This window comes from Scomber japonicus, chromosome 8 (assembly GCF_027409825.1).
Source record: "Scomber japonicus isolate fScoJap1 chromosome 8, fScoJap1.pri, whole genome shotgun sequence".
In the NCBI taxonomy this organism is placed as follows: Eukaryota; Metazoa; Chordata; class Actinopteri; order Scombriformes; family Scombridae; genus Scomber; species Scomber japonicus.
Window position 1 is genome coordinate 20,836,629 of NC_070585.1, and position 24,769 is coordinate 20,861,397.

The 24,769-nt window shown below is 39.3% G+C and overlaps 2 protein-coding genes across 2 annotated transcripts; both read right to left on the minus strand.

Moving 5' to 3' along the window:
- Nucleotides 1-1,992: 1,992 nt before the first annotated feature.
- cenpi (centromere protein I) lies at nucleotides 1,993-19,156 on the minus strand. Its single transcript, XM_053323968.1, has 20 exons — nucleotides 18,973-19,156; nucleotides 16,062-16,199; nucleotides 14,772-14,890; nucleotides 14,535-14,642; nucleotides 14,069-14,117; nucleotides 13,882-13,928; nucleotides 13,533-13,622; nucleotides 13,307-13,438; nucleotides 12,241-12,381; nucleotides 10,759-10,879; nucleotides 10,431-10,525; nucleotides 10,146-10,263; nucleotides 7,632-7,696; nucleotides 7,337-7,446; nucleotides 5,683-5,818; nucleotides 4,611-4,735; nucleotides 4,121-4,169; nucleotides 3,404-3,622; nucleotides 3,009-3,050; nucleotides 1,993-2,856 (listed from the first exon to the last, which is right to left on the minus strand). The coding sequence occupies exons 1-20, from the start codon at nucleotides 19,136-19,138 to the stop codon at nucleotides 2,704-2,706; spliced, it is 2,223 nt and encodes a 740-aa protein (XP_053179943.1). The 5' UTR covers nucleotides 19,139-19,156; the 3' UTR covers nucleotides 1,993-2,703.
- A 3,204-nt stretch (nucleotides 19,157-22,360) lies between these two features.
- On the minus strand, nucleotides 22,361-23,753 carry tmem35 (transmembrane protein 35). Its single transcript, XM_053324521.1, has 2 exons — nucleotides 23,634-23,753; nucleotides 22,361-22,754 (listed from the first exon to the last, which is right to left on the minus strand). Exons 1-2 carry the CDS (start codon nucleotides 23,751-23,753, stop codon nucleotides 22,389-22,391), a joined length of 486 nt encoding a protein of 161 aa, XP_053180496.1. The 3' UTR covers nucleotides 22,361-22,388.
- Nucleotides 23,754-24,769: the final 1,016 nt, after the last annotated feature.

The window sequence follows — 24,769 nt, forward strand, 5'->3', positions numbered from 1 at the left end:
CAACACCTCAGAGTGAGTGCCATCACAAGTCAGTCTCCACCCAATACAAACTGATGAGGCAGAAAAGCCATAAAAATGCTCTTTTATTCCCTCCCTTGCAGGAAGCCAGACTTGCAGGGAAACTTGCAGAGAAATATCTGCTTTTCTTCTGGGCTCCACAACACAAGCGCAAACACCGGCGGACTCCGGGGCGCACACTTAGTGCCAGTGGATCCAATTCATTTGATCCGCAGTTAGTGATGAAAGGAAGTGGTCTGTGTAATCACGCTCATTCAGACCGTTCAGCTGAACAACGGACACAACTGTAGCGTTAACAGGAGGTGGGCTTTAAATGCTCTCGCACAATTGCTGCCAAAATGTCCAGTTGCGCACCTTTTGTTCTGACACCGGCCACAGAGCACAAACACACACACACACACACACACAGTTATCCTGAGGCTCATCAAGCAAAACCTCATGCATCAAACGGATGTCGTCTGCTTCAGAAAAAAAAATTAATAAATAAATAAAACAAGCTGCCAAACTGTGGCCGTGACGATGCTCAGTATCCTAACTGCAGCACAAGCACCAATCTCCTCATGAACATGCACAGGAGTAACCCAAAGGCGGTTTAAGAGGCATGTCACATTGTCACATTATGTTCCTCTGTTTGCTCTGGATGTGAGGTTAACCGGCTTCAACCAACACACACAGTCTCCAGTTTAAGGGAAGAAGAAGAAAAAAAAAATCCATGAACAACAATCTTACCTTTCTCTCCCTGCGGCGAAGATTTGGCTCAGGTAGGTCTGGCACAGCTCAATTGAATGTGTTGGCGAAAGCGGGTGAAATGAGCTACTCCCGCAGATACAACAGCAGCGATGGCATGAGCTGAAGAAAGTGAGGAGAGCAGCAGCGGAGATGAAGATTTGAAACGGCGGAGCAGCGCAGCGTGGTGTGTCTCTGACGCTGACATCAGAGGGTTTTGCTTTAAGGTGGCTCCGCTCATTCACATCATCTGTTTGGCTTTAACTCCTCTGTAACAAGGAATATAACCCAGAGAGCCGACGTTGTAATAAAATGAAGAGAGAAGGAATTAAAAAAAAAAAAAAAATCCATAGCTCTGGCGACTCATGAAAGCTGCAGGAGGGAGGTTTGAAGTCAAACTACTGTCAGGGTGAAATTTGGCTCAAGGTTGAGAGAGAGCACATCTTCTCTGAGAGGCTTCTTCAGTTTTGACAGCAGGGTTGTGAAAAACTCGCCTTAATAAAGTTGTGATGTTCAGATATTTCTCCTTAAAGCTTAAGTTCTGAGTTCTCTCAATCAATATGAACACATCTAAAAAATAATAAGCATTAATAAGTCATGTGGAAGTTATGTAATAGAGCAAGGTAATACTGGAAATATCCGCCCTGAAACACATCATAGCATTGAGATACATGTTTCTCTTTACTGTAGAGCTGGGGGGAAAAATAGTAAATTAATCAAACAAAAAAACTGCTTTCAAATAGATGAAGCTTGAACTGCCCATTTCACAATTTTATGCATTAACTTAAAAAAAAAGAATATTTCAATTGATGATGACAAGAGTCATTAGTTGCAGACCTAAGACAATTATATTAGGCTATTCTTATTGTTCTGGGTATTTAGAGTCCCTGAATATCACTTTGGGAAACATCATTTTATGTCATCCGTGTTGTTTCTATGAAATCTGGATGATATACAAACAGAAGCACAGTTACAGTTATGTATTTGTCATATTCTGGGTTGTGAAAGTACATCTCGGTGGAAGCTCATCAATGAATGCCTGGCATGCTGTGATTTGATCGAGCAATTTCAAGAGTAGCTGAGGAGCCAGGGGCCTATTAACCATCCAGATGGGTCCTTCAATTATAGCAAAATGCTGTTTTCCAGATGGTAGAGCCACTGACTGCGATACATATGGACACTTATCCATCGAACAGACTCTCAAGCAAATTGGCGTCAACTGACGGAGGCAAAACTCAGGTTGACACAGGCCGAAAGCCTCAGACACTTTAACCAATGTCCTGTAAAACTGTCATGACACAACAGTTTGATTTTTATTTGATTTGATGTATTTTTAACAGTTAGCAAGAATCCCAGGAGATACATACGGAAAGCTGTACAAGAGGATTAAAAAAAAAACACACATCAAGTGAGCTTTAAAAAAAATGCATTTTCAGTGTAGTAGCTGTTTCCATGTTGGTGAGTAGATGTTAAACAGAAGATTTTGTTCTGTGATGCAAAAAGAAAAGAGAAACAACACTGAAAGACAACAATTAAAAAAAACATTTGTTAGTATTCTGTTAAATATTAAGTGGTCTGTAAGTCGCAAAATGCTTTATTTCTGTGTGTAATTAAAAGATAAACACATTTAGATGGTTTCTTTTCAGTTTTTGTCACTTTTTTTTTTTGCAACATGTCATCCTCTCTTGTTAAACATGTACTCATTGAAGTGGATCCTACTACCAGCACTGCTTCCGGCAAGTCACCGCCAGGGCATTATGGACTATTATTGCTGAATGGACAATTCTATAAAATACACGATAAACACAAATAAATCTATATACATAAAAAAGATACTCAGATATCGCTGACGAGAAGCTTGCTTGAAGATGAAAGAAGAGATCAAATATTTACAAGTCTTTTTTTAAAAAAATGGTTTGATGCGAAAAGTTGTTTTTTCCTCTCCACTCAGCTGGGCGTCTACCTCTCATCTGTGGACAGTTTGCCTTGACCGTCGCCTGCACCGTCGCCTGCTGGCAGCTGCCGGCTGATGTTGCACTGAACAAACTGTTTGAGGCCGTCGTAGCCCTGAGTGAACAGATACTCCAGGTACCAGCCCCATGGCTTGGAATGCTGAAAAAAACCCAGAGAGTTACATCTAACACATCTGAAGATTTCTATGATCAAAGCAATCTCTTTTTTTTACCTCCTAAATGTGAGTGACACACCTCAAACTACATGTGAAGCCTATAATGAATGCAGAAAAAAAAGGAGACCTCTCATACCTTTATGGAATTGAGGTCCATGTCCTTCCTCCCCGGCCAACACTGATAAAGAGAGAACATTAATATTCATTGTCAGCCCGCTCTGTTAAATCTCTGAAGATCACTGCTAGATGTTGCAGTCGGACAGAACCAAAAAAAGGTACTTGTATTATTAACCATGATGAAAACCACGTCTCATGCGCCCATTAATAATAAAGTGTCCTTCTGTATTAATGCATCTTGTATGAAAGATACATTACCACATTTGTCTCCTTGTCTTGCCTGTCCTTCCTATTAACCAAACTGCAGCGACTCTCCACATTGAAAACATACACAGACCTTTAGGAGAGGACTTATTTAACGTACAGTGATGCTAGCCTGGTGAAACAATGACATCCTAAACTCCACACGCTCACCCTTCTGTGAAAGTCGACAGCGTAGTTCATGAAGGCCGGGTGGTGGATGAGGTCGAAGCTCATCCAGTACTGCGGTACATTGCTCTTGAGCAGCAGCTCCTCTCCCAGCTGGATATCCGTGCCTATATGAATCATTTTAGAGTTCCACAAGCAGTTGACCATGAAGACCAAGTAGTTGTTGAATTCACGGAAAGTCTGGCGGCTGATGTGAAATGCCTGCTAAAAAAACAGAATAAAAGGGAGAGAAAGGTGGAGAAAGAGTTCAGCTAAACCGCTCTGCATGTCTTCTGAATTTCACTGAAGTTTACTGTGCTGATTAATTTGCATGCCATTCCATACCTCCTAATAAAAAGTGCCAGTGACATTTTCAGGCGAGCATAGCGGCTGCCTGACATGTACTTGTAAATTCACAGCTCACAGTGGCAGATGTATTAAAATCAACACCTCTTTAACTCGTCATCTGACTGGGTTTAAAGGTTATCAGCTGTATGTAGATACTTGGGGTTTTTACTAAAGAGCTGAACGAAGATTTAAAATCAAAACAATAACACAACCTGGCTAAAATGTAGAAGTAATGATGACAGAAAATGCATAAGATAACTGTTATATGAGCTCATTATAGTAATATATATATATATATATATATATATAAACAAACCAGCAGCTAATATGGTACATGGTGCTTTTGTGGACAAGAAGAAAAAAATGTGTTTTTACCTCCGTGAGTTTTTCTTGACTCTTGGCTGATGTCAAGTTCACTTTGTACCTGAACAAAAAATGAAAGAGTGAAAAGAGCTGTGACCTCTGTGATCATAAATTAATTGGAAAACAACTCCTATGGTACGTCCAAAAAAAAAAAAGCAATTATGTTCCAATTTTCCTTTTGCCATGGCATTTTTTCGCTTAGCTTTGGTAAAATTATTTCAGAACCCCAGGGTGTAGTCAATTAGCCAACACTGAAAGGATTTGTGTTATTAAAGCCTGGAGTAATAAATGTAGCTCGGATTCTACATAAAAAAGGAGAGGAGGGCTTAAGTATATTGCCTCTTAGCTTCTCATTATCATAAATCATACATTAACATGTAAGTGCAGTGAAGCCATTTGATTTCAGTTCTGTTCTATCATCAAATATGTATAAGCATGTGAAATTCTACATTAAGTGTATTTGCTAGCGTATGCGTTGAGATAGGCAGGCTCACATCCTCACCTGTACATGATGTAGGCCAGTCTGTCCACGCTCACAGGGTCAGTGGCTAACAGGGCAGGGTAGAAGACTCCAGTAGGTGGCATTACTATGAGCGGGAGTCCATACTTAAGAAACATGTCACACACCTGACAGAGGAGAGAGAGAAATTTCCCCACAGAGAGTAAAGAGTGAAAAGATACTCCGACATACAGTATGGGTCACAGCTGAAGTCTTCACAATGACTGCTTTGTTGACGCTGGTTCACACCGATCTATTAATCTATTCCTGGCATCTTATCATTGTATTTATACAGTTTTGTTGTTCCAAAAAAGGCTTCAGACAACTGTGTATACTCCTGAACTATGTGTTCCCTATCTGTTCCTAATGTGCGTAATACTGTGATCATTCCATTTTATGTAGTTATTTCTAATGATCATCAAGCCACTGCATGGAGTAGGTTGTTTTTATATTATTTACAGTATATGTATTGCTGTTATTTTGTCCATCTAACCTCACCATTTTGATCTTAGTTGTTACGCGATTCTTGATTGTTCTTTTCATATTTTATTCTATGTGGTGGTGCCGTCTTGGCCAGGGAACATTTCATGGTTAAAGATTGCCTCCAGACATCTTTTAAGATTCTGTTTGGAATAATAACTCCTGTCTGATGTGGTTTTATCCACAAAAAAAGTCAAATCAACATGTTAAAAATTCTTAAGAATCTATGAAAGGCAAACATTTTTTATTTAGTTCAACAGTTGAACACAAAATGTGCTTGTGTACTATTTAACTGTAAGGTCCATTCTGCACTGGAGGCTTCAAATTTCCATATTAAACTTGAGTAAATTGTATACTGGACCACGACTGGCTCCCAAACTAGTTGTGATGTCTTAAAATTATACTCAGATCAAATTTAAGATGAGAACAGTTAAACTTCTGCAGATTAACATAAAAACAGCCTTCAGGTTCTGCATATCCATCATTAAAGCACACTGAGAGTTACACTAAAGCACCTGAAATAACTCGAGCATAGACTTCATCTGGTCGGACAAAGTCACAAAGCACACTCAATCTCCAGCATTAGTTCATTTACCGTCTCATAGAAGTCCAAGATGAAATTGAAGAGGAGGGAGTGACAGCCTTCGAGCTGAAGGCTGATTGTGGCCAGGCGGCCCACAAAGTGCACCAGCTCCATCACAGAGTCCTTAAATCCTGACAGAGTCATGTTTCTGGGACAGACAGATAAGATAAGATAACTTAATTCTCTGTCGCAAAGTAATTTTTTTCTTTGACAAGGCTCAACAATACACATTTAAAAGCACAAACATTTAAATCTACAACTGACAGGAATAATGTTAAACAGGACAAAGGACAGCGCCTATTTTTAGTTTGTTCAGGGTGATAAATGAAGAGGGAATAAAAGTTGTTTTTTCTTTTCAATGTTTTTCCATGCCAGTGGGACTTTGCAGCATCGACCTGACGGCAGTAACTGGAAGGATTGATGGAGGGGGTGACGGGGTGAGAGGGGCCATGCTTGATCAGAGGGGCTTTCCTGATCACTGACCAGGTGTACAGTTCAGATAGAGGAGTTTGGGGTGAACTAATTATTTCGCTGGCATGATTAGTAATGTGGGAGAGTTTCATTTTATATTTGGTGGTGAGAGCATCAAACAGGATGAAATGCTCAAGGTGAGTATGCATTCAATTAATGTCCTGAAAACCAGGGCTAAAATCTCCCTGCTGACATTAAAAGTCAGAAGCTTCCTCAGTGGGTGGAGGTGCTGCTGGGCTTTCTTGTACACAGAGTTGGTGTGCTGGGAAAAGGACAACGAGGTGTCTATGTCTGTCCCAAGGTTTTTAAACAGCGGAGCAGAGTCAGACACACACATCAACAAGAATATTAGCACTTAGGAATGATATTAAGTTAGACACCAGTCAACTGATTCCCTCTTGAAGTATTTCTCTTTTAGTGACTGATGAAAAACACCAAAATCAACCAGAGTGGCACTTCATTATAATACAAAAGAAAGACAAACACAACCCACAATCAATTATTTCTACATCTAGTATCTGAGTTAGTACTGGCCAAAAGAGCAGAGGTGAGTTTGGAAATGGCCATGAATGAAAATGGATCTCACCACTTATTGGATCATTTATTGAGGGATTAGACACGAGGACTCGATACATGTGCAGCGCAGTTATTTAAACATAACTGACACTCCAGCCCTAATACTGGAAGCTATAAAATCATTTGGATTATTAGAGATGTGTTTTTATTGTATGATTGGAATCACTGAGGGTGTCAAAACCAAAGGAGATGACATGTCAATACACACTTCTGCATTTAGCTTCTGTTGCAGCATCATGAGCTCAAATTAAAAGTAAAAGCTTCGTTACAGACCAAACTGAGTTCAGTCAAGATTTAACCCAAAATATGAGTGATGCAGTCCAAAAGTATTGCACTAATAGGCTTAACTTAAAAATAACTTACTGAACTTCATCTAAAACAGGTAAGTCAACAAGAATATATGTAATGTTTGCTTCATGTTCAGAGAATTCCTTTTTTCCATACCCTTGAGCCACAGTAAATAAAATTTGAGGCAACACCGTAAAACTTTTATAACGTCTGTAAGAAATGATTAGGAGTAACAGGGACTTTTCTAAGTCATTTCACAAAATGTTTCAGTCCTACTGCTTGTTTATGCCGTGGGCATAAACAAGTGGCAGGAAGTACAGGTGAGACTCACATGGAGGTGTGGCTGTTGAGGCTGATATCCAAATCGTCCTCCAGAGCGTACACCGAGTGCCAGGTCAGCCACTTCAGCAGCATATTGTTGAGGCACTCCATCAATCCACACTAGCCACACACAAACAGATGAACACAAGCAGAAAGGCTGAGTATAATTTGAACACACCCGACTACAGTGCTTTATAAACATGAGATAAACACTTTTAATTTACTTTCAGGTGGCTCCCTGATCTAAATACTGTAGCAAGAGCAATATCAGTGGCTTCCACACATGCATCAAAGAGAAATCCTACCTTGAAAAAGGGCGAGGACGTGAAGAAGAGCTGCATGAGGGGCTCAAACAGAAGCCGTCCGATTTCTGAAGTGGAGGAGACAGAAGATTACAGTTGTACAAGGAACATAAATCAATGCACTACATGACAGGTCTTGCTAACATGGGAACCTGGATTTTATTCAAGGGGACAGCAAGGTTAGAAAGGAAAGCAGTAATGTACAGTGGGGGCCAAAAGTCTGAGACCACTTTTGAGAGTAAATGTTACACTAATCTTTCATTATAAATAATAATATCACCTAATAATTTGAGTGAAAAGTGTTTGGGGTCATTATCCTGCTGCAGTATGAATCCTTCTTCACAAAGCAAACCAGATGATGCAACGTGTCTCTGAATAACCGAGTGGTGCTTCTCCTTGGTCAGGGTGTAATCAGTTTGTGTAGGTGTCCAACTCCAGAGGAGGGAAAACACCCCCAGACATGAATATTCCCACCACCACGTTTCAATTTAATACAAGTGGTATCGTTCTCTCTCCTGTTCGTCTCCTTACATAAACCCTTCTCTTACTGCCATAAATCTCAACTTGGACTCATCAGTACTTCTTTTCCGTCATCCACTGTGAAATGATGTCATTTGTTACCCCACCACAAGCATTAGGTCTTTTCCCCTCCTGAGAGATGGTTTAGAAACCACTACTCATCCTCTGAGACCACCACAAGACAGCCGTCTCTTTTTTGACAGTACTTTTGCTGATTGAGTTCTTTATTTAGCAAATTCAGTTTCTGTGATGAAATTGTTTTTCTATCTCTCAGGGAGCTAAGTTTGATGTATTGATCTTCTGATAGTGTGGTCACTTTAGGTCTGCCTGTTCGTGCTTTGGTTGCAATTGATCCAGTTTCTGCTAGATGTTTTAGAACTCCATGCCATGCCCCCTTAGAAACCTTTAGTCCAGCCATGATTTGATGCTGAGACATCCCATCCTTTTCTCTTTGCTTAGAATAACAATGGCATTTGTCACACTTTTACTTAGTGCTAATGCAATATTTCCCACTATCATAATACTACTTAGTAAGCAATGGTCTGCTGGAAACAGGCCATTTTCATAACGAGTGAACACTGGTTGCAGGTTGAGTTACTTGAATTAGCCTCTGATGAGTAAATCAAATCCATCTCAGAGTCATCCAGAGCTTTTAATAAACATATTCAATATAATAGCTTTGATTAACAAGTTATGATTCACTATGCGTGTATATGTACAACCACTAGCCTCCACTGCACTGCAATGCGAGCATGATGATAGAAAAACATGCCTATTTGTTTGTATCAGTCCCGCCTCCGCACTCTCTACAGGACTGTGTGTGTGTGCGCTCAGCTGAGAGGTTGTGTCCTGCTGAGTAGAGAGTGGGGCGTTATCCTCACTGTTTGACATATATTAGCAAAATAATTGATGACAAAACACATTAAGAGCTGCATTGATTGCACAAACCGGGGACATCCTCATTACACGGGCTACTTCTGAAAACCCTGTAGGCAGAACTTGACGACTGTGCAGTACGTATTAAAAGTCCACTGAAAGCGCTGATTTTCCTTATACACCGAGATTTTTATGGGCTCTATGAAGAATAGAATGAATTATCTTCCTTTACATTGAGCTTTGTCATCTTGAGTCATCTCTAAGATACACTGAAACACACACTAAAACAGGCAATGTTGTCACAGTAACAGGCCTGTGTCATATGAGGACAATCTAGGCTGTGCCTCAACCTCACACTCATGATGATAGTGAAGATGAAGATGAGTAGAAGTTGATCTGATTCGGTAGATTAACAGGATATGAGTTCAGTGATTCACATTTTTCATGAGTTATTTTGGGCATGGACTAGATAAGACGTGGGATTAAAAACATATTCCCCCTTGAAATAACCTTGTTTTTTTCATTAGAATAGGAGTGCATTCATGTTTCTACTCAAACAATACATTAACCATCATTATGGCATGACTTGATTATCCTTACAGAGAAGGTGTCAATACATAAAAAATAAGATAAGGTCTAATGATTCTTAATTACAAAAGTTGTCAGTCAGGAATATGCATGGTTCTAAATGCGCAAGAAGCCTAATTCTCCTTTATAATAATTCACTACATATTCACAGTAGACAAATGAATTAAAATAATGGTAACTAAGATTAGTGTATATGACGGAATAATGGCATTAAAATAGACCAGATGCCACCAAATTTGGGCTTTTATGGTCAAAAAGTTCAAACACATGCTTCAATGCTGCAAGTCAAGGAAATCTGACTTTCTGTACAAAGGAGTGAATTTAGTCAATGCCACAAATATGCTCAAGTTTGATTGCTAACCTAGAAATAGTGCAGAATCTCAAATATTTCTTCCTCATTTTACATGTCATAAATTTAGATTTTAAATGTTGTATGTATGTGTGTATGTATGACAGAGATGGGGAGACATAAATGTACAGTGACTGGAGAGAGAGACAGCCCATAAAAGTGGTTGACTTGAAAGCAAAACTCACGTGAACTTGGAACAACAGGAATGTTGCTCAGCAGCCCAAGGATCTGTGGGCGGAGGAGGGATCCGTCCCAAACATTGAGAAACTTGTAGAGAAAAGCCTCTGAACTGGAAAACCCCTCCTGGAACAGAAAATGTGACACATTAAAAATGTGAAATCAATGTTTGACTGTGATTTTACTAATTAGGACACAGGAGTGTGTGGGTGCAAAATGATGAATACAGGAAAGCGTGAACAACCAGTGTGAAGTAGAGAGGTAGCTATCAGTGCCTGAGGAGCGAGGCTCACCTGGAGAAAGTGGTGAGCAGATAGCAACTTATCCAAAAGCTGTAGAGCCTCTTCTGAATTCTGGGAAGCTCCTCCATCGCTGCAGAACAAGAATTCTTAACAAAAACAGCAAAAAGGGTATTTAGTGAGTGTAAAAGTCAAGGGAGTAAAATAAAAACAGCACAAGACTACAGATTATCTGCATCCTCACAAGCGAGAGCCCTTACAGTCTCTTTTAAACCCTTAAGAATCCCTTTGATATGCCAACTAGGTAATATTGGGGTTCAACTCAAGGTCAGCTTTGCTTTAAGAAGATATCACAGCAGTTGCTCCGCCCGTTCTAACTCACCTTCGTGAAGAGCGTAGCCTAGCCAGAAGTTGAGGCGTAGGAGGGCAGACTCATCCTGTACACAGTCCAGGTACTGTAGTGCCAGACTGGAGCCCAGCAGTGAGCCCATCTGAGCTGGCATCTGGTGGAGTAATACATGACGAAATACATGTAAGAACATGACAAATAATGACTGAGGAGCCCATGTAATCAAATATTTATATATACATAAAAGTACAGAGAACCGTTGAGTAAATTGATACTTTTCAAAAATTCAAACATGAAAATCAATAAGCTGGTCAGCGTTATTAGTTGCCCAATCAGATTCAAATCAATCTGTTTACCTACTACAGAATAAGAAGCAACTGATACTTGTTTCTTTTTTTCACTGAGCTGCGTGGGCCATCATTCCACTACTGAGCTAATTCTCCAGTATCCGGTAATCCCCATAAAGCCAGCACTGGGACATTTCTTCCATCCCACCAGATAGTTTATACAGTCCCTGATTGTGCATGAACAGCTGCCTCCCAATATGGAGACTTTGTCAGTACAATAAATAAATTTGAACAAGGGAACGACAGACTGTGAATGGACACAGCTCAGTTCTTTAATAATTACGAAGCAACTGTATCATTAAACTGAGAAAGCACCACTCTGCCTTTGACACCAGGATTGCTGCTGATGAGAGAAATAATCAACCATCTTTTGCCAGCAACAGTGGCAGAATAGTTTTATGAGGCCGACTTTCTAAACACATCATAAAGTGGAGCTTCATGGCTATACTCACAGTTGACGCTTTCACCATACAAAGGCCTTATTGCTCACGTCGGCTTTGTGGGCAGTGAATGTGATGAATTTATGTAGCACGACACATAAATGTCCGCAAGCCGTTTAAAATGACTTCTATTAGTTTATCAGGTCACTGAATCTGCAGGCCATTTATGGAGAGGTCTCTTTAAATGACTAAATAAAAATGTGCTTTTTAACCTTTTCCAAAGCATTACTCAGACACATCTCATCTCAGGTCTTTTGGTTTCATTACTCAGAGGTTAGATAAACTGCTGATGATGTCTGTAAAAGGAAAAAAGGCCTGTTTTTAAAACAAAGCTAAGCACTTGTAAAACTGGTTCATGCTGTAATCTAATACACAAATTACAGGCCTAGGCCACTTCTGATGTGTTTTCTCTAGGACTAAATTGTTAGTAGCATCTTATAGTTTGCATAGAAAACTATAACAGTGACACAGCACCACCTAGTGGCTGTGAGGAAGCATCACAGTTTAAATGGGACGCAGTTATGGCATTCTAACGGCATAAATATTAATGATCTTCATGCGTAATGCTTATTTGATATTCCATCCGTTTCTAGTCCAGGTGTGTCTGGGCTTTGGGAACAGCTGAGAGTGCAAACAGAGGTAAAGAAGACAGTAAAGGGGCACAGGTAGCCCCAGTGTCAGCACCTCACAGATGTAAAATTCAGAACATTTGTCCTTGGAGAATTTACCTCTACACGGTGCATATTTTCCAGCAGCTGAGCAAAGGATTGGAGCTGCACCAGAGGGACCACCTTTCTGCGAGATGGCTCAGTCTGAGCTTCTTTATTGACTGCAGAACTCAGTGCCGGTATTTCCAGGTGCCAGTGTTTCTGAGAAAGTACAGTAAAAGTAAAGTTAAAATAGATGAACTACAAATGTATACCCGAAGGAACAACACCTGACCTACACTGCATATTTGAGACCAATGTCTATACCAATACCAAGGAGTAAAAAACATTTGGATATCAATATATCGGCTGATAATCTTTATAAAATATTAGGGCTGTGCAATATATATTGATATTATATTGATATTGTGATATAAGACAACATATTGTTAGATTTTGGATATCGTAATATCGTGATATGTCATCAGAGTTGTCATTTCCTGGTTTTAAAGGCTGCATTACAGTTGAGTATATAATTTTCTGAACTTACCAGCTGTTCTCTTTTACCCACTTTGTCATTATATCCACATTACTAATGATTTTTTATTTAATAGTGTAAACAACTTGTGAAAGCGTCAACAGTCATATCTACAATATTGCTGCAATATCAATATCGAGGTGTTTGGGTTAAAATATCTGAAAAAATATTTTTGTAGGTATATATTAAATTTGAATAAAGAAAAAGGACCAAACACATAAAAAGCTGCCTTTATAACTTTGAAACATTACAACATATTTGTGCATATCCTACAACATACGCTATGCTGATATATCTATGATAAGCTAATATCAGTCAACAATATTGGTTGACCATTATTTCAACCAGGCTCTACTACTACAGAGCTTGTATTTGTTATTACCTTCTGACACTTTCTACAATTGTACTTCAACATTAAGCACAGCAAACTAGCCAAGAGTGTTGAAAACATTACCACCCCTGGAGAAAACCTTCAGAGCCTACACGTGAATGCTGGAGTGGCAAGCCACAGCGTTACCTTGCAGCATGATGTGAACTGAAAAGTAAAGCGGTAGCGTGGGCTGAGAAGGAGTAAGCAGTACATCTGACAACTTAAATAGACTTCCTTACCCTTTTCCTAGAGTTGGTCTTAGCCTTCAATGTGACAGCCTGGCTGATACTGGAGGCAAGTTGGGACCCATTTCTCTTCTGTACAGTAATCAATGCTGATTTCCAAGGAGAATTGTGGTTCCTAAACCCACTCTGTGAGACAACAGAAAACATACAATTCCTTCTCTGCTTTCATTTGTTGTTATATGTACACATGTACGTATGTATATACAGTTGATGTACAAACCCTCATTCTTGATGGAATGGAGAGTGTCACCAGTTCAGGGCAAAAAACTTTGTAAAGTGACAATAGATGCAGGAGGAACGGCTGCCTTCCCTGAAGAAATAAGAACATCAACATACTCAGCACAACACATCTTTGACATCTTTTTTTTTTTCCATAGTAGTCTCCTAAGAGCAGCATTTAATAACAATAAATGTTATAATTGTAACTTGTAACTTTAGGATATGTGCAGTGTAGAAAACAAACAGATCCTGCCATTTATCATTGAATAGATTTCTGTATTGATTACAGAAATTATTTAATAGCCTTGATAAATGGCTCTGATGGACTTCAAACCAGGCAGGATGCTTACCAGTTTAGACTGCAGATCCAGCAGCTTTCTTACTCTGAATACTCGCACTACAATTACGAAACAAACAAAGCGGTCATTAACGTTCAGAAAAGTGAAGAGAAAAGTAAAAAGGGAAATAATGAGGAAAATACTGGAGACAGCAGCATCAATGTATATCATATCTCAGGTGTGATAATGTTAGACTTACCACTTTCCTTTCTGGTCAAAAGGTACAACAGGTGGCAGATGAAAGGACACTGAAACAATGAGACAAAACATAATGACTTCAAATCTCAACAGTCAGTGGGTCTCATATTGCATTACAGTATTACAATGTTATTTTATTGCACTGGTAAAAAGATATGAATTCACATGCCAACCAACAACAACTCAAGTATTGGCAGCACAAGTTGTCTGGATGAATTTGCTATCAGTCAATTTTCAGTTTCAGATTTGCTCCCTAATTATGAGTCTGTAACTTCAGCCTCATTATCCCTTTTTCCAGCCAGGCAAAAAATAACCTTTATTTATGAAATCAGCACAGTATTTATAGACAAATGGAAATGTCTATTCAAAAATAGAGCAGAAATACAAATAGAAATGTAGTCTAATGATGTTAATGAATAAATAGACATTTGACCACCATAATTTAATAAACAGCTTATTACACTTACCAGATTTTCATCTGTCACAAAGCTGAAGATGAAGCCATAGACAGCCCTCAGTTGGTCTTTTGCGTCAATCATGTCAAAAATGGTCAACACCCACTTTAAGAAAAGAACCTGGAAAATATACATTTATGTAAACACACAAGTGCAATACCTATGATGCAGAATACACAATAAGATAAAGCAGGTAACTATTTCTAATACTGAACATCAGCCCTGCGACAATCAATTATTTGTACTTACTTGTGTACCAGTAGGTATTTTGCTGATACCCAGCCAAACTACTGCTCGGACAATGGCGTCTTGTGGGACCACAGAAGCAGGAATCAGACATTTCAGCACCCGCACCACTGGAGTCGTTCCTACAATGATGTAAAACAAAGGACCAAAATCAACTAAAGGGAGACTGGCTGTAATAAAATACAGACATCAATGAACACTGCTAGACAATTCTTGTTTCCATTTGTTGAAAAATATGTGCTCACATCATACTAATATCCTATTAAACCATAACTACTACATTAGCAATGTTTGGCTCCAGTAATCCTGTCAATTTAACAGTGAAAATAAAACACTAATGACCAAATGGCCTGTCTGGCAGAGTGACTCAGTGGTTAACACTGGCACCTCACAGTGAGGGGCGGTTTGAGCCCATCTGCCATTAGGAGACTTTCTGTGTGGAGAAGGTTGTATTGGGTTCTCTTGTCTCCACCCACAGAAAAAAGATGGGGGAAGTTAGGGGATTTTTTTTGGCTTTAAATTGACTGGTGTGAATTAACCCTTAAACAGGCAGGAGTGGAAAATTATAATTATTCTTTTTATTTATTTTGATGTTATTAGTTATCTTATTTGCACCTAAGTAAATATTTCCACAAATAATTTTAGAAATATTTTGTATATTTTGGATTTTATGAGTTGTATCTCCACTAGGAAACGTTGCTCCTATTAAGGTATAAAAAATGTATATATATATATCTATCTCCTGGTGCCAGTTGCCTCAGGAGATACAGCGACTGCAACAAGTTGCCCAGTTGCAGCTCAGGAGGTAGAGCGGTCGTCCACCAATTGGAAGATTGGCAGTTCCGATTACCAGCTCCTCTAGTCCACATGTCGATGTGTCCTTGGGCAAGATACTTCTCCCAAATTGTTCCCGTTGCTGTGCCAACGGTTTATGAATGTGTATAAATTGTTAGTTTCCTTCTAATGAGCAGGTTGGCACCCTACATGGTAGCCCCTGCCATCAGTGTATGAATGTGTGTGAATGGGTGACTGTGACATGTAATGTAAAAGTGCTTTGAGTGGTCATAAGGACTAGAAAAGCTCTATACAAGTACAGTCCATTTACCATTTGAGGGTTAAAGATGACATTTTTCTTTTCAGGTTAGCCATGTGATAAAGTGGCAACCACCCCAAGGTGTACGCTTGCTCTGCAGAGTGTGAGACTTTGCAGAAATGGCCCACACACCAGGGCCCAACCCTAGTGCTGGAAATGCCAAACTAAATACACGGTCCACAGCTGTTGTGATGTCTTACCCATGCGAAGGCTCATCGCAAACTCCAGCATGATAGAGATGGCCTCTGGAGGAAGTCCTCGACTGTAGGCCACCTTCTCCACAAGCACCAGGTTCTTCTCAAAATCATCATTGCCATTAAGAGGAGTACCCGCTTCAACTAGAGGAGAGAGACAGGTAACGTCACATCAGAGCGTGTAAGACAAAGTTCAACAACAAAAAAATAATATCAACAAGTTCAGGGTTTTTTCTGTGATGCTCATCTAGGGTCAAGTGACCGCAAATAAGTAGAAGACCTGCATCAAGTTGGCTCTCTTTTGATCATCTGGATTCACTGAGAATACCATTAATAATTAGTAACTTAGCTTTTCCCAATTAAGCTATGCATATGTTTGCTGCAAAAGAGACAAGCAAAAGTTCTTATATGCAAGCAACATAATCTGAAACATGATTTAATTGACAAACTAAAACCTTCAAGTCCTTTATATGTTGTGCCAGCCAGTTTTCTAAATGTTATTAAGGAGCTTATTAACAGTGTTGGTTGGTTCCACTATTTTATAAACTATAAATAGCGTTCTGCTCTTGAGACACTTTTACTCAAAGTTGATTTTTTAAAATAAATGATATCAATTGGTTTCTGTTCATGTCATAGCACAGAAACATTGGCATTATCAAAGTAACAAACAATATTGCCTTTATTGCAGATTTTAATTCTGCCTGATCTCAGCTGAGCAAAACAACACCATTGATCACTTCAGTCAGGACCCTCACATCAAGATTTTAACAACTTATTATAACAACATGTGTTTTGGTTTGGCGGTGGGATTCTCCTCATGTGATGCTCTCAAACAAATCTGAGTGTGAGATAGCGAGACGGAGATCATGAGATCCACAACACACAATATTAGGAGGAGGCTTGATGCTGTCGTTTGAAGACTGACCGAGAAACAAATGTTTATATATACTGACTACTGAGAGGAGCAGGTTGTGGACATGTGACTATAAATTGACTCCCATGTCTGCCTGAACTATCACAAGGCTCTATTCTTTTGAATTGGGTCACCTTTAAATGTGGGTTTGCCTCAGGTTTTCTGTCTTTAACTGGTCCAAATCTTAGTTATTAAATAGATCTTTCAGTCTGACCCCCGTCTGACCTGCCGTGGTCCAAAAGGCTCCATCCTCACCCCTCTCTTCTTCTTTGTATATATGCTACCACACATAATCAAATTTTTCAGGGTCCTTGTTATGCAAGTTACACACACATTTATGTACTGGTCTTCCAAAATCCATCGCAATTGTACAAAAACATCTTGCTGCAATGTCTACCTATGTCAAACCTGCAGCTGGAAACCCTGGTGAAATATTTGACAGTGATCTTTCATTTGATGAACAAGCTATAAAAGTCATTCAATCGTGTCTTTATCCAACTGTGAACCATTTTTTTTAAAAAAAAGGTTGTGCACGCTTTTATATCATCACAGTTCAATTAGTGTAATTCATTGTATTTAAGCCATAAATTGATCTCATTCCTTCAGCTGGTACAAAACGAAGCTGCTTAGCTTTGAACAAATACTGGGAGACACGATCATATTACTGCTGTTTTAACATTTCTTGAATGACACCAGAGATTTGAGAGCTCAGCATTGAATTGCTGGTGCCCGACTAGCCAGATATTCTCAGATCCTCAGGCAAGCTGCTTCTAACTGCTCCTAAATCTTGGATTAACGTCCCCTGTTCTGCTGCAGGGATTTAACCTCCACTGGCCGGGAGCTGAGTCTGAAAAGGACTCCACAGTTCACGAGCCTGCTGGCTGCAGTAAAGCAGAGTTATAGAGTCAGGGTATAGCAGGGAGTAGAGTTGCTAGGAAAATTAACAATCTTTTACAACAGTAATCTGAATATTTGAGTTGGGACAAATCAAGACATTTGAGGATGTCACCATGGGATTATACACGGTGTGAGGTACACACATCCAAAAACTTTCACAGGTGCTGTATCAAAAATCAACTGAAGGCAAAAACCAGAAAAAGGATCTGCAAACTGTATTAAAAGCTCCCAGCAACTTTAATTACAAAAGCAACATTTCGCTCTCATAGATGTTCATCATCACATCACTTTGTGATAGTGGTTTGACAACACCTGAGGAAGATCTGTGAGATCAAAACATTGCTTTTGCAATTAAAGTTGCTGCAAGCTTTTAATACACTTTACAAATCCCTTTTCTGGTTTTTAACCATAGGATTTTCACAGTTTTATGGACTGATTAATGAAGAAAACAACCGACAGATTGGTCAATAATGAAAATAATTGTTATTTGTGGTAGGTAAAGCACTTTGTACATTTATTTTGAAAACTGCTGTATTAATAAAGTGTATTATTATAATTATTATTATTATTATTCACAGAGAGCAGCTCTTGGGACAATGTTACATTTCTCCTGGTTTTAAACCAATATTTGGGACAATATGACATTTCTCCTGGTTTTAAACTAATATTTGCACATTTTGTGATTCACAGTAAAATAAACCTCATTCTCATGTAACTAAAACCTAACCAAAGTCATCAACCTCTCACACATTGATGTGTGAAGGGGCCAACAACACATACACTGGCGGCTGATAACGAGTTGATCCTCTGATATCGAGCTTTTAATAAAGCTAATTGTCTGCATTTGTAGAAATATAGATGCAATGGTTGAAAGCTCCGGTTCAGACAATGTCATCACTGTTTGTTAGTCACTCCGCTCATGTTACTCACAAGCAGTTTATCGAGCTAACGTAACCTCACATTAAAGAACTCGGAGAAAAGGTAACGTTACAGGTTTATTTCGGTTACAAAGTTGTTTATAGCCTTGTCTGTTTACCTATTTCTTAGATTCTTGACATTTAGGACCGTCTGCTAACATTAGCGTGCCTGTGTTTGTGTGAGTCTTACCGTCAGAGAAGTACTTCAGGGCCAGGACAAACGGGTCCTCCGCCTCATTTTTCTGTCTCTCTTTTTCTGCGACTCTGTTGCTGCTTCGGTTGGATACAGATTGGTCGTTTGAAGACGATGAATCTGAACAATCCAACGACTCCGACACATTTAGCTTTGCTGCCATTTCTACATTGCTAAAACTTTAAAAACACCACCCTGCTCTCCTTCCTCTGTCTGCAGCCATTCAAACAACTCAAATCTTCCGCGCGACCGTTTGGTCTGCGCCTGCGCACTGGTGTCCATCTGCGGGGTCGCTTCCTGGTAGTTGTAGTCCGTCTCGTCAATTCGGACTACAAAATGCTACAGCCTGTCTGAGAGCAGATTTCACGGGGGATGGCACGCCGAAAAAAACTGGAAATGGGTCAGTGATTAAAGTAGTTTGTGGGAAATTATTTTTAGAGATGAGCAGGTGTTGTAATGCTCTAAAACCATCGAATAACTACATTTCAACAGTTAGTACTGCTATGCTGTGTATTAAACTGTATACAGGCACAGTGGTATATGCTAGGTCTGTTGATGTTTTACCATAACTATTGTGTTAGCGTGTTATCCTCTGCTAAGTAGCACTACAAACAAAGTACAACTAAGGGTGTTATGCTTGTCATTAGTTTTGCATGTATTTGGTTTCCATCATGAAAACTAAAAAATAGAAAATGCAAATAGTCAAAATCTTCTGAGGGACCTTGAACATCTGTACAAAATGGATGTGATAATTCTACTTTATGTTTATTATTGAGGTCATAGTGGTTGAGGGTGGTTTACTACGGTTGAATGGTGCTCCTAATATTTTGTCCACTCCATTAACATAGGCTACATGAGAGGAGAAAAATATTGGGAACGCCAGTAAATGTAATGCACGTCAGTACGCCACTTAGTATGACCTCAGTAATACACATAAAGTAAAATAGTCACCTTTTTGACAATGTTAACAAAAACTGAAAATGTTTAAATGTTTTGTATTTGATTGAATTATATTGCACAGGTGTTCCTAATGAAGTGGCTGGTGACTATATGTTTCACACTAACCCACACATTTTAATCCTTTGGAGAACCCACAAACCTCGCTGTCAACACCTTGGATATGAACTATGTCCCCAGAAAAAAAGAAGTTCCAATGAAATTGTTCACAGTGCGGTGTGTCGGTTATCAAAGTAACCAGGGATAATGTTAAATGTAATTTTTAAATGCTCTAAACACCCCAAACAAAATTAATTCACCTGTACTGCATTGATGTATAGTAGCAGAGATCTGATGGATTTCAAAGTCTGGGCATGGCTAAATACCACTAGATGTAAGTCAGAAATGTTTTTGGTACTATTATGTGGGTGAACTGGCCCTTTAAGATACCTCATAATCATGTCCAAATTAACCTATTTGTGCAGTCCCTGTTGCTCCATATCAAACACTGCACTTTCTGTCAGTTAGTTTGTGGTTATTTGATTAAGCACGATTTTATTAGAGAAATACATCATGTCAACACAAAATAAAATGAAGGACGTGTAACTAGGAACACAAGGCCACCATTAAAACACAAAATCCCTCAAAACCAAATGGTCAGTAAATGACAGTCGTGGAAACTGGAGTGGGATTTATTATCTTTTAAAAAAATGTTCATTCACTGATTATTCTATGTAGTTACATGTTGGTAAAGCTGCTGTGCAAAACCACACAGTGACAAATATCACTTTGGATTTGAGCTACTTCTCCCTAACGTGCCCCCCAACTGTGTCTGACCTCCTGTCCAGTTTTCATGCTAGAGGCATGAAGGGGAGGAGCAAGAGTGAGATCACCCAATGTCATCATGAAGGCAAAAGACAAAATGAATCTGGTGTCTTATGCAGTTTCCTTCCCTCACCAGTTCCTTACTTCCTCCATGATTTATTCATACCTATATCAATGAGGAATATTTTTCTATAATTGTTATTATTTGCCATTACACAGACTTTACACTAAACTCAAGTTGAGTGGAAACAGATTAATTTCATTAAATAGATCAACTTGTAATACGTATTATAACATCAGCAAGAAATCACTGCAGGGGCTTGATGACAAGCTCTATATCTCTGGGCCTATAAAATGTTATATGTATTTCATGTGCTGATATGAGGAAATAAAACTGACAGGGACAAACTGAAGTTAAACAACAAGGTGATGACTCAGAAACTAATAATGTAGCACCAGCACATCTTGTTGCAAATTGAAGTTATTGTTCATTTGAATAAAAAACAAAGAGTGCTAATAAACAAACAATGTTTAATCAGTCTCATCTCCAATTCTTTATTTTAAGTAGATCATTTACAGAAATATTGTGATTCTCAAAACGAACTGACAGCATTTTCAACTGATTTTCGACAGATTTGATCCTCCAAACAAAACTGAAGGAGAACCGTTTTTCACATCTTTAGAGAGAAAGAAACCAAACAGGAGCAAAAGGTTACAGAGACGGTGAATAATAATAATTTACGACTTTACGTGTGTATTACAAAAGGGTGAAATCCATTTGTAACAGGCAAAAATACTTTTTTAAAATTTTGATGTTCTGCTGTGCAAGCTAGCAGCAGACACCTGAGGCAGCACCTGCTGTCCTTCCCAGCTAAAAAACTTCACTGTTAACTGAACTGAAAGGAGAAAGAGGATTTTTTTTTTTAGCTTATGTTACTCTGGGAAAAAGGATTTCATGCACAGTTCTGCAAAAAGATACCGAGATGAAAAAATGAACTAGCCTAGGATTGGTTTATTTTTTCTTTCTAAAATATTATTTTTGTAATACGGCACCAAAATAAGATGTGGATATGTAATGAATACCAGTTTTAATTAGTACAAAAATCTTTCAATAGTGCTCATTTTGGTTTATGATTTATACTCTGGACCAAATGAAACATGCTCGAATGATTGAAGTTCATAAGTTATCAGTCTCTCCTACCTACAGTATAAAAACAAATTAGAAAAACAAGCTACAAAGATTCCTTCATGAAAAAAGCATTCTCAAATCAACTTGTAGCATAAATGAAATTCATATTCCAGTTAAAACAAAAACACAAAACACATTTATCACAGTTTAGGAATGAAATAAATAGGGACAAGAAAGGGGAAATGGGTCAACTGGTTCAACAATGAGCTGAGCTCATCAGAGTTTCCACAGGTACGATTGTCCACGATTATGTAGAGGACGTATGGAACAAGAGTTCTCAGTTTCACACGAGTGTAGAGGAGTAGGTGAGAGTTATCAGTCAGCCAGCTGGATGGGACGGAGGATGTGTGTGAGGGGTTTTATTACTGAGTGACTACTTCCTTCAAAATATGAATTACCACAATCCATAGAGGCGCACCAGGTTCCCTTTCGCTGTGGCCTGGACCAAAAGTGGACGAGGAGCTTAAGACTGCTTGACCTTATTCTTTTCCTGGTCATTGATGTGCTGTTCTTCCCTGCTGTCCTCTCTCTCCGGCCGGTCATCACTCTGGCGAGCAATAAGCAGTCGGCAGGTGAGCAGAATACCAAAGACTAGAGCGTGGGCGTATCGCTTCAGGGGGTCTCCTACTAGCTGGTGGAAGAAGAGGACCGCCAGCATGACTAACAGCAGCAAGAAGTTGGCCACATCTTTGGGCCGGCCCGGCACCAGGGTGAGAACCACCCCACAGCCAACCTCCAGGGAGCCAATGATCTTACGAAGCAGGACGGAGCTGATACCAATCTTCTTCAGGCCTGGCAGTGCTTTGGCATAGCTCTTGTATGCCCTTTTCTGAAAGGAGAATAAACACAGATAAATATCTCTAACATTAATGTGAGCTAATACAAACTTACATGAGGGGGTGGGGGAGTTGGGGTTCTTATAGTGAGGCTGTTAAAAGATCATGTAAGGTCAACTGCTTAATTCCTCATTGTGCAACCTGTTTGAAGCAAACTCATAGATGTGTACAAGTATAATAGCTTCTTTAAGCATATTAGCTTGTGTTTCACATAAGGTCAGCTATCACCTTCCTCACAGGACATTTCAACATCAGCACCTCACAGAATTTGCTCGAATGCGCCGCCATTGCTCCACAGCTGTGAAGTTGCTTTTCATATTTTAAAAATAAATAAATAAAAACGAGAAGAGGACATGCAGCTGCAAGCGCGTTCACTGGTCTATAAAGATAAAGCTGTTCAAATGTGACGTTTTAATACGGTGTGTTTGTTTGCAGCCTTGTGATAAATCATGACATGGATTAAGAAAAATTGGGACGTGCATTCATTCATTCATTATTCATCCCTGTTTCAGTGTTTATCGGCTAACGAGCGACATGTTTCGGGTTCATGAGTGAATATAGTCTCATATTGTGATATTTAAAAAAGGTTTATGTTATAATATGCAGGCCTAGACTATATAGTAAATGATGCTAACTGTGTTATAAGAGGCAGTACATCAGGTGTGACACATTATATTTTCTGCACTGGGAATTGAATGCTTCACAGGGACAGATTAGCAGTGCCAGTCATTATGGAAAACATTCATTTTCCCCATCTTTCACTATTTAGGTCAGCCCCTCCACACATTAATCGAGCCTCAAAGCCTTTCTGCAGCCAGCGCAGAACAATGGCCTTTTACCCCCCTCTGATGCATCGTTAAAAATGTACTCACCATTTCACTATATGCATCTTTGCTTAGCCTCGGAGTGAGCTTAATGGTTCCCATAAAGACGAAAAACAGACCCAGAGCAAAAGACAGGGCCACGATGGTTATTGTCCTTGGCGAGGCCATGTTTGCAGCTACTCGCGTCCCGCTGAACTGAATGAAAGTCGGATGGTTTCCTGGCGAAGACGCACCAGGGGGAAGGGCTTCAGGATGAACAGCAGAAATGGCGACGCGCTGGTCCCCTCCTCTCTGCTGAGCCGCATCCATGACTCTACACGCACCTCTGCACTCTCATCACACATCACATCCCTTATTGCTAACAGGGACTTGAAAGTAGGAGACCGTTAGAGTACAACTATAAATGATCTCTAAAGCTGAGACACCAAACAAACATGAGACCTCACTATGTTAAATTAGTTTGGCACCAAAAAGGCACAATATCTACTGTTTGACATGTCTTAAAAGGGAGTTAAATCAGGATATATTATCTCGTGATTTAATATATCCTGATTTTTTTTTTAAAAACACTTTTTTTAAACATTTTGTTTTTGTATGGTTCAAACAAACCAGTTCAAATGAGTTTATCTGTGAGTTTATAAGATCACTTTCTCCAGGCTAGCTGTTCCCATTTGTTTTCAGTCTTTGTGTTCAGCTAAGCTGACTGGTTGTGAGTGGTATCACTGACCAAGAAAGCACAATATGTAAAAAAATAAATAAATAAATCATATATAGGCTATGATTGGCTAAAGATAAGAGGAACGTTTGATATTTTGGAAAATATACTTATTCACATCTTTGCATAGTGTTAAATTTGAAGTTTCCGGATAAAATGTGTCAATCGTCAGCAAGAAAAACAGTTTGATGACAAGTGCATTTCCTCAAGTGTCCAACTTAACTTTTTTGTTATTATTATCTGATTAATTAATGTTTTTTAATTTATTCACCACACAACAAAACATTGGACTACATAGAAAAGCATGAAAAACATGTCACCAGTGGGCAGACTGGGTGGCCCAGAGGCTAATTTTTGCCCCTGGGAGGTTAATGTGGCCATGGGGGGTAGGTTTGGCGGGGGAGGGGGTCTTTTACACAGGATACTGACAAATTGCATTCCCTGCTGTGTCTCTTTTCATCACTGAAAA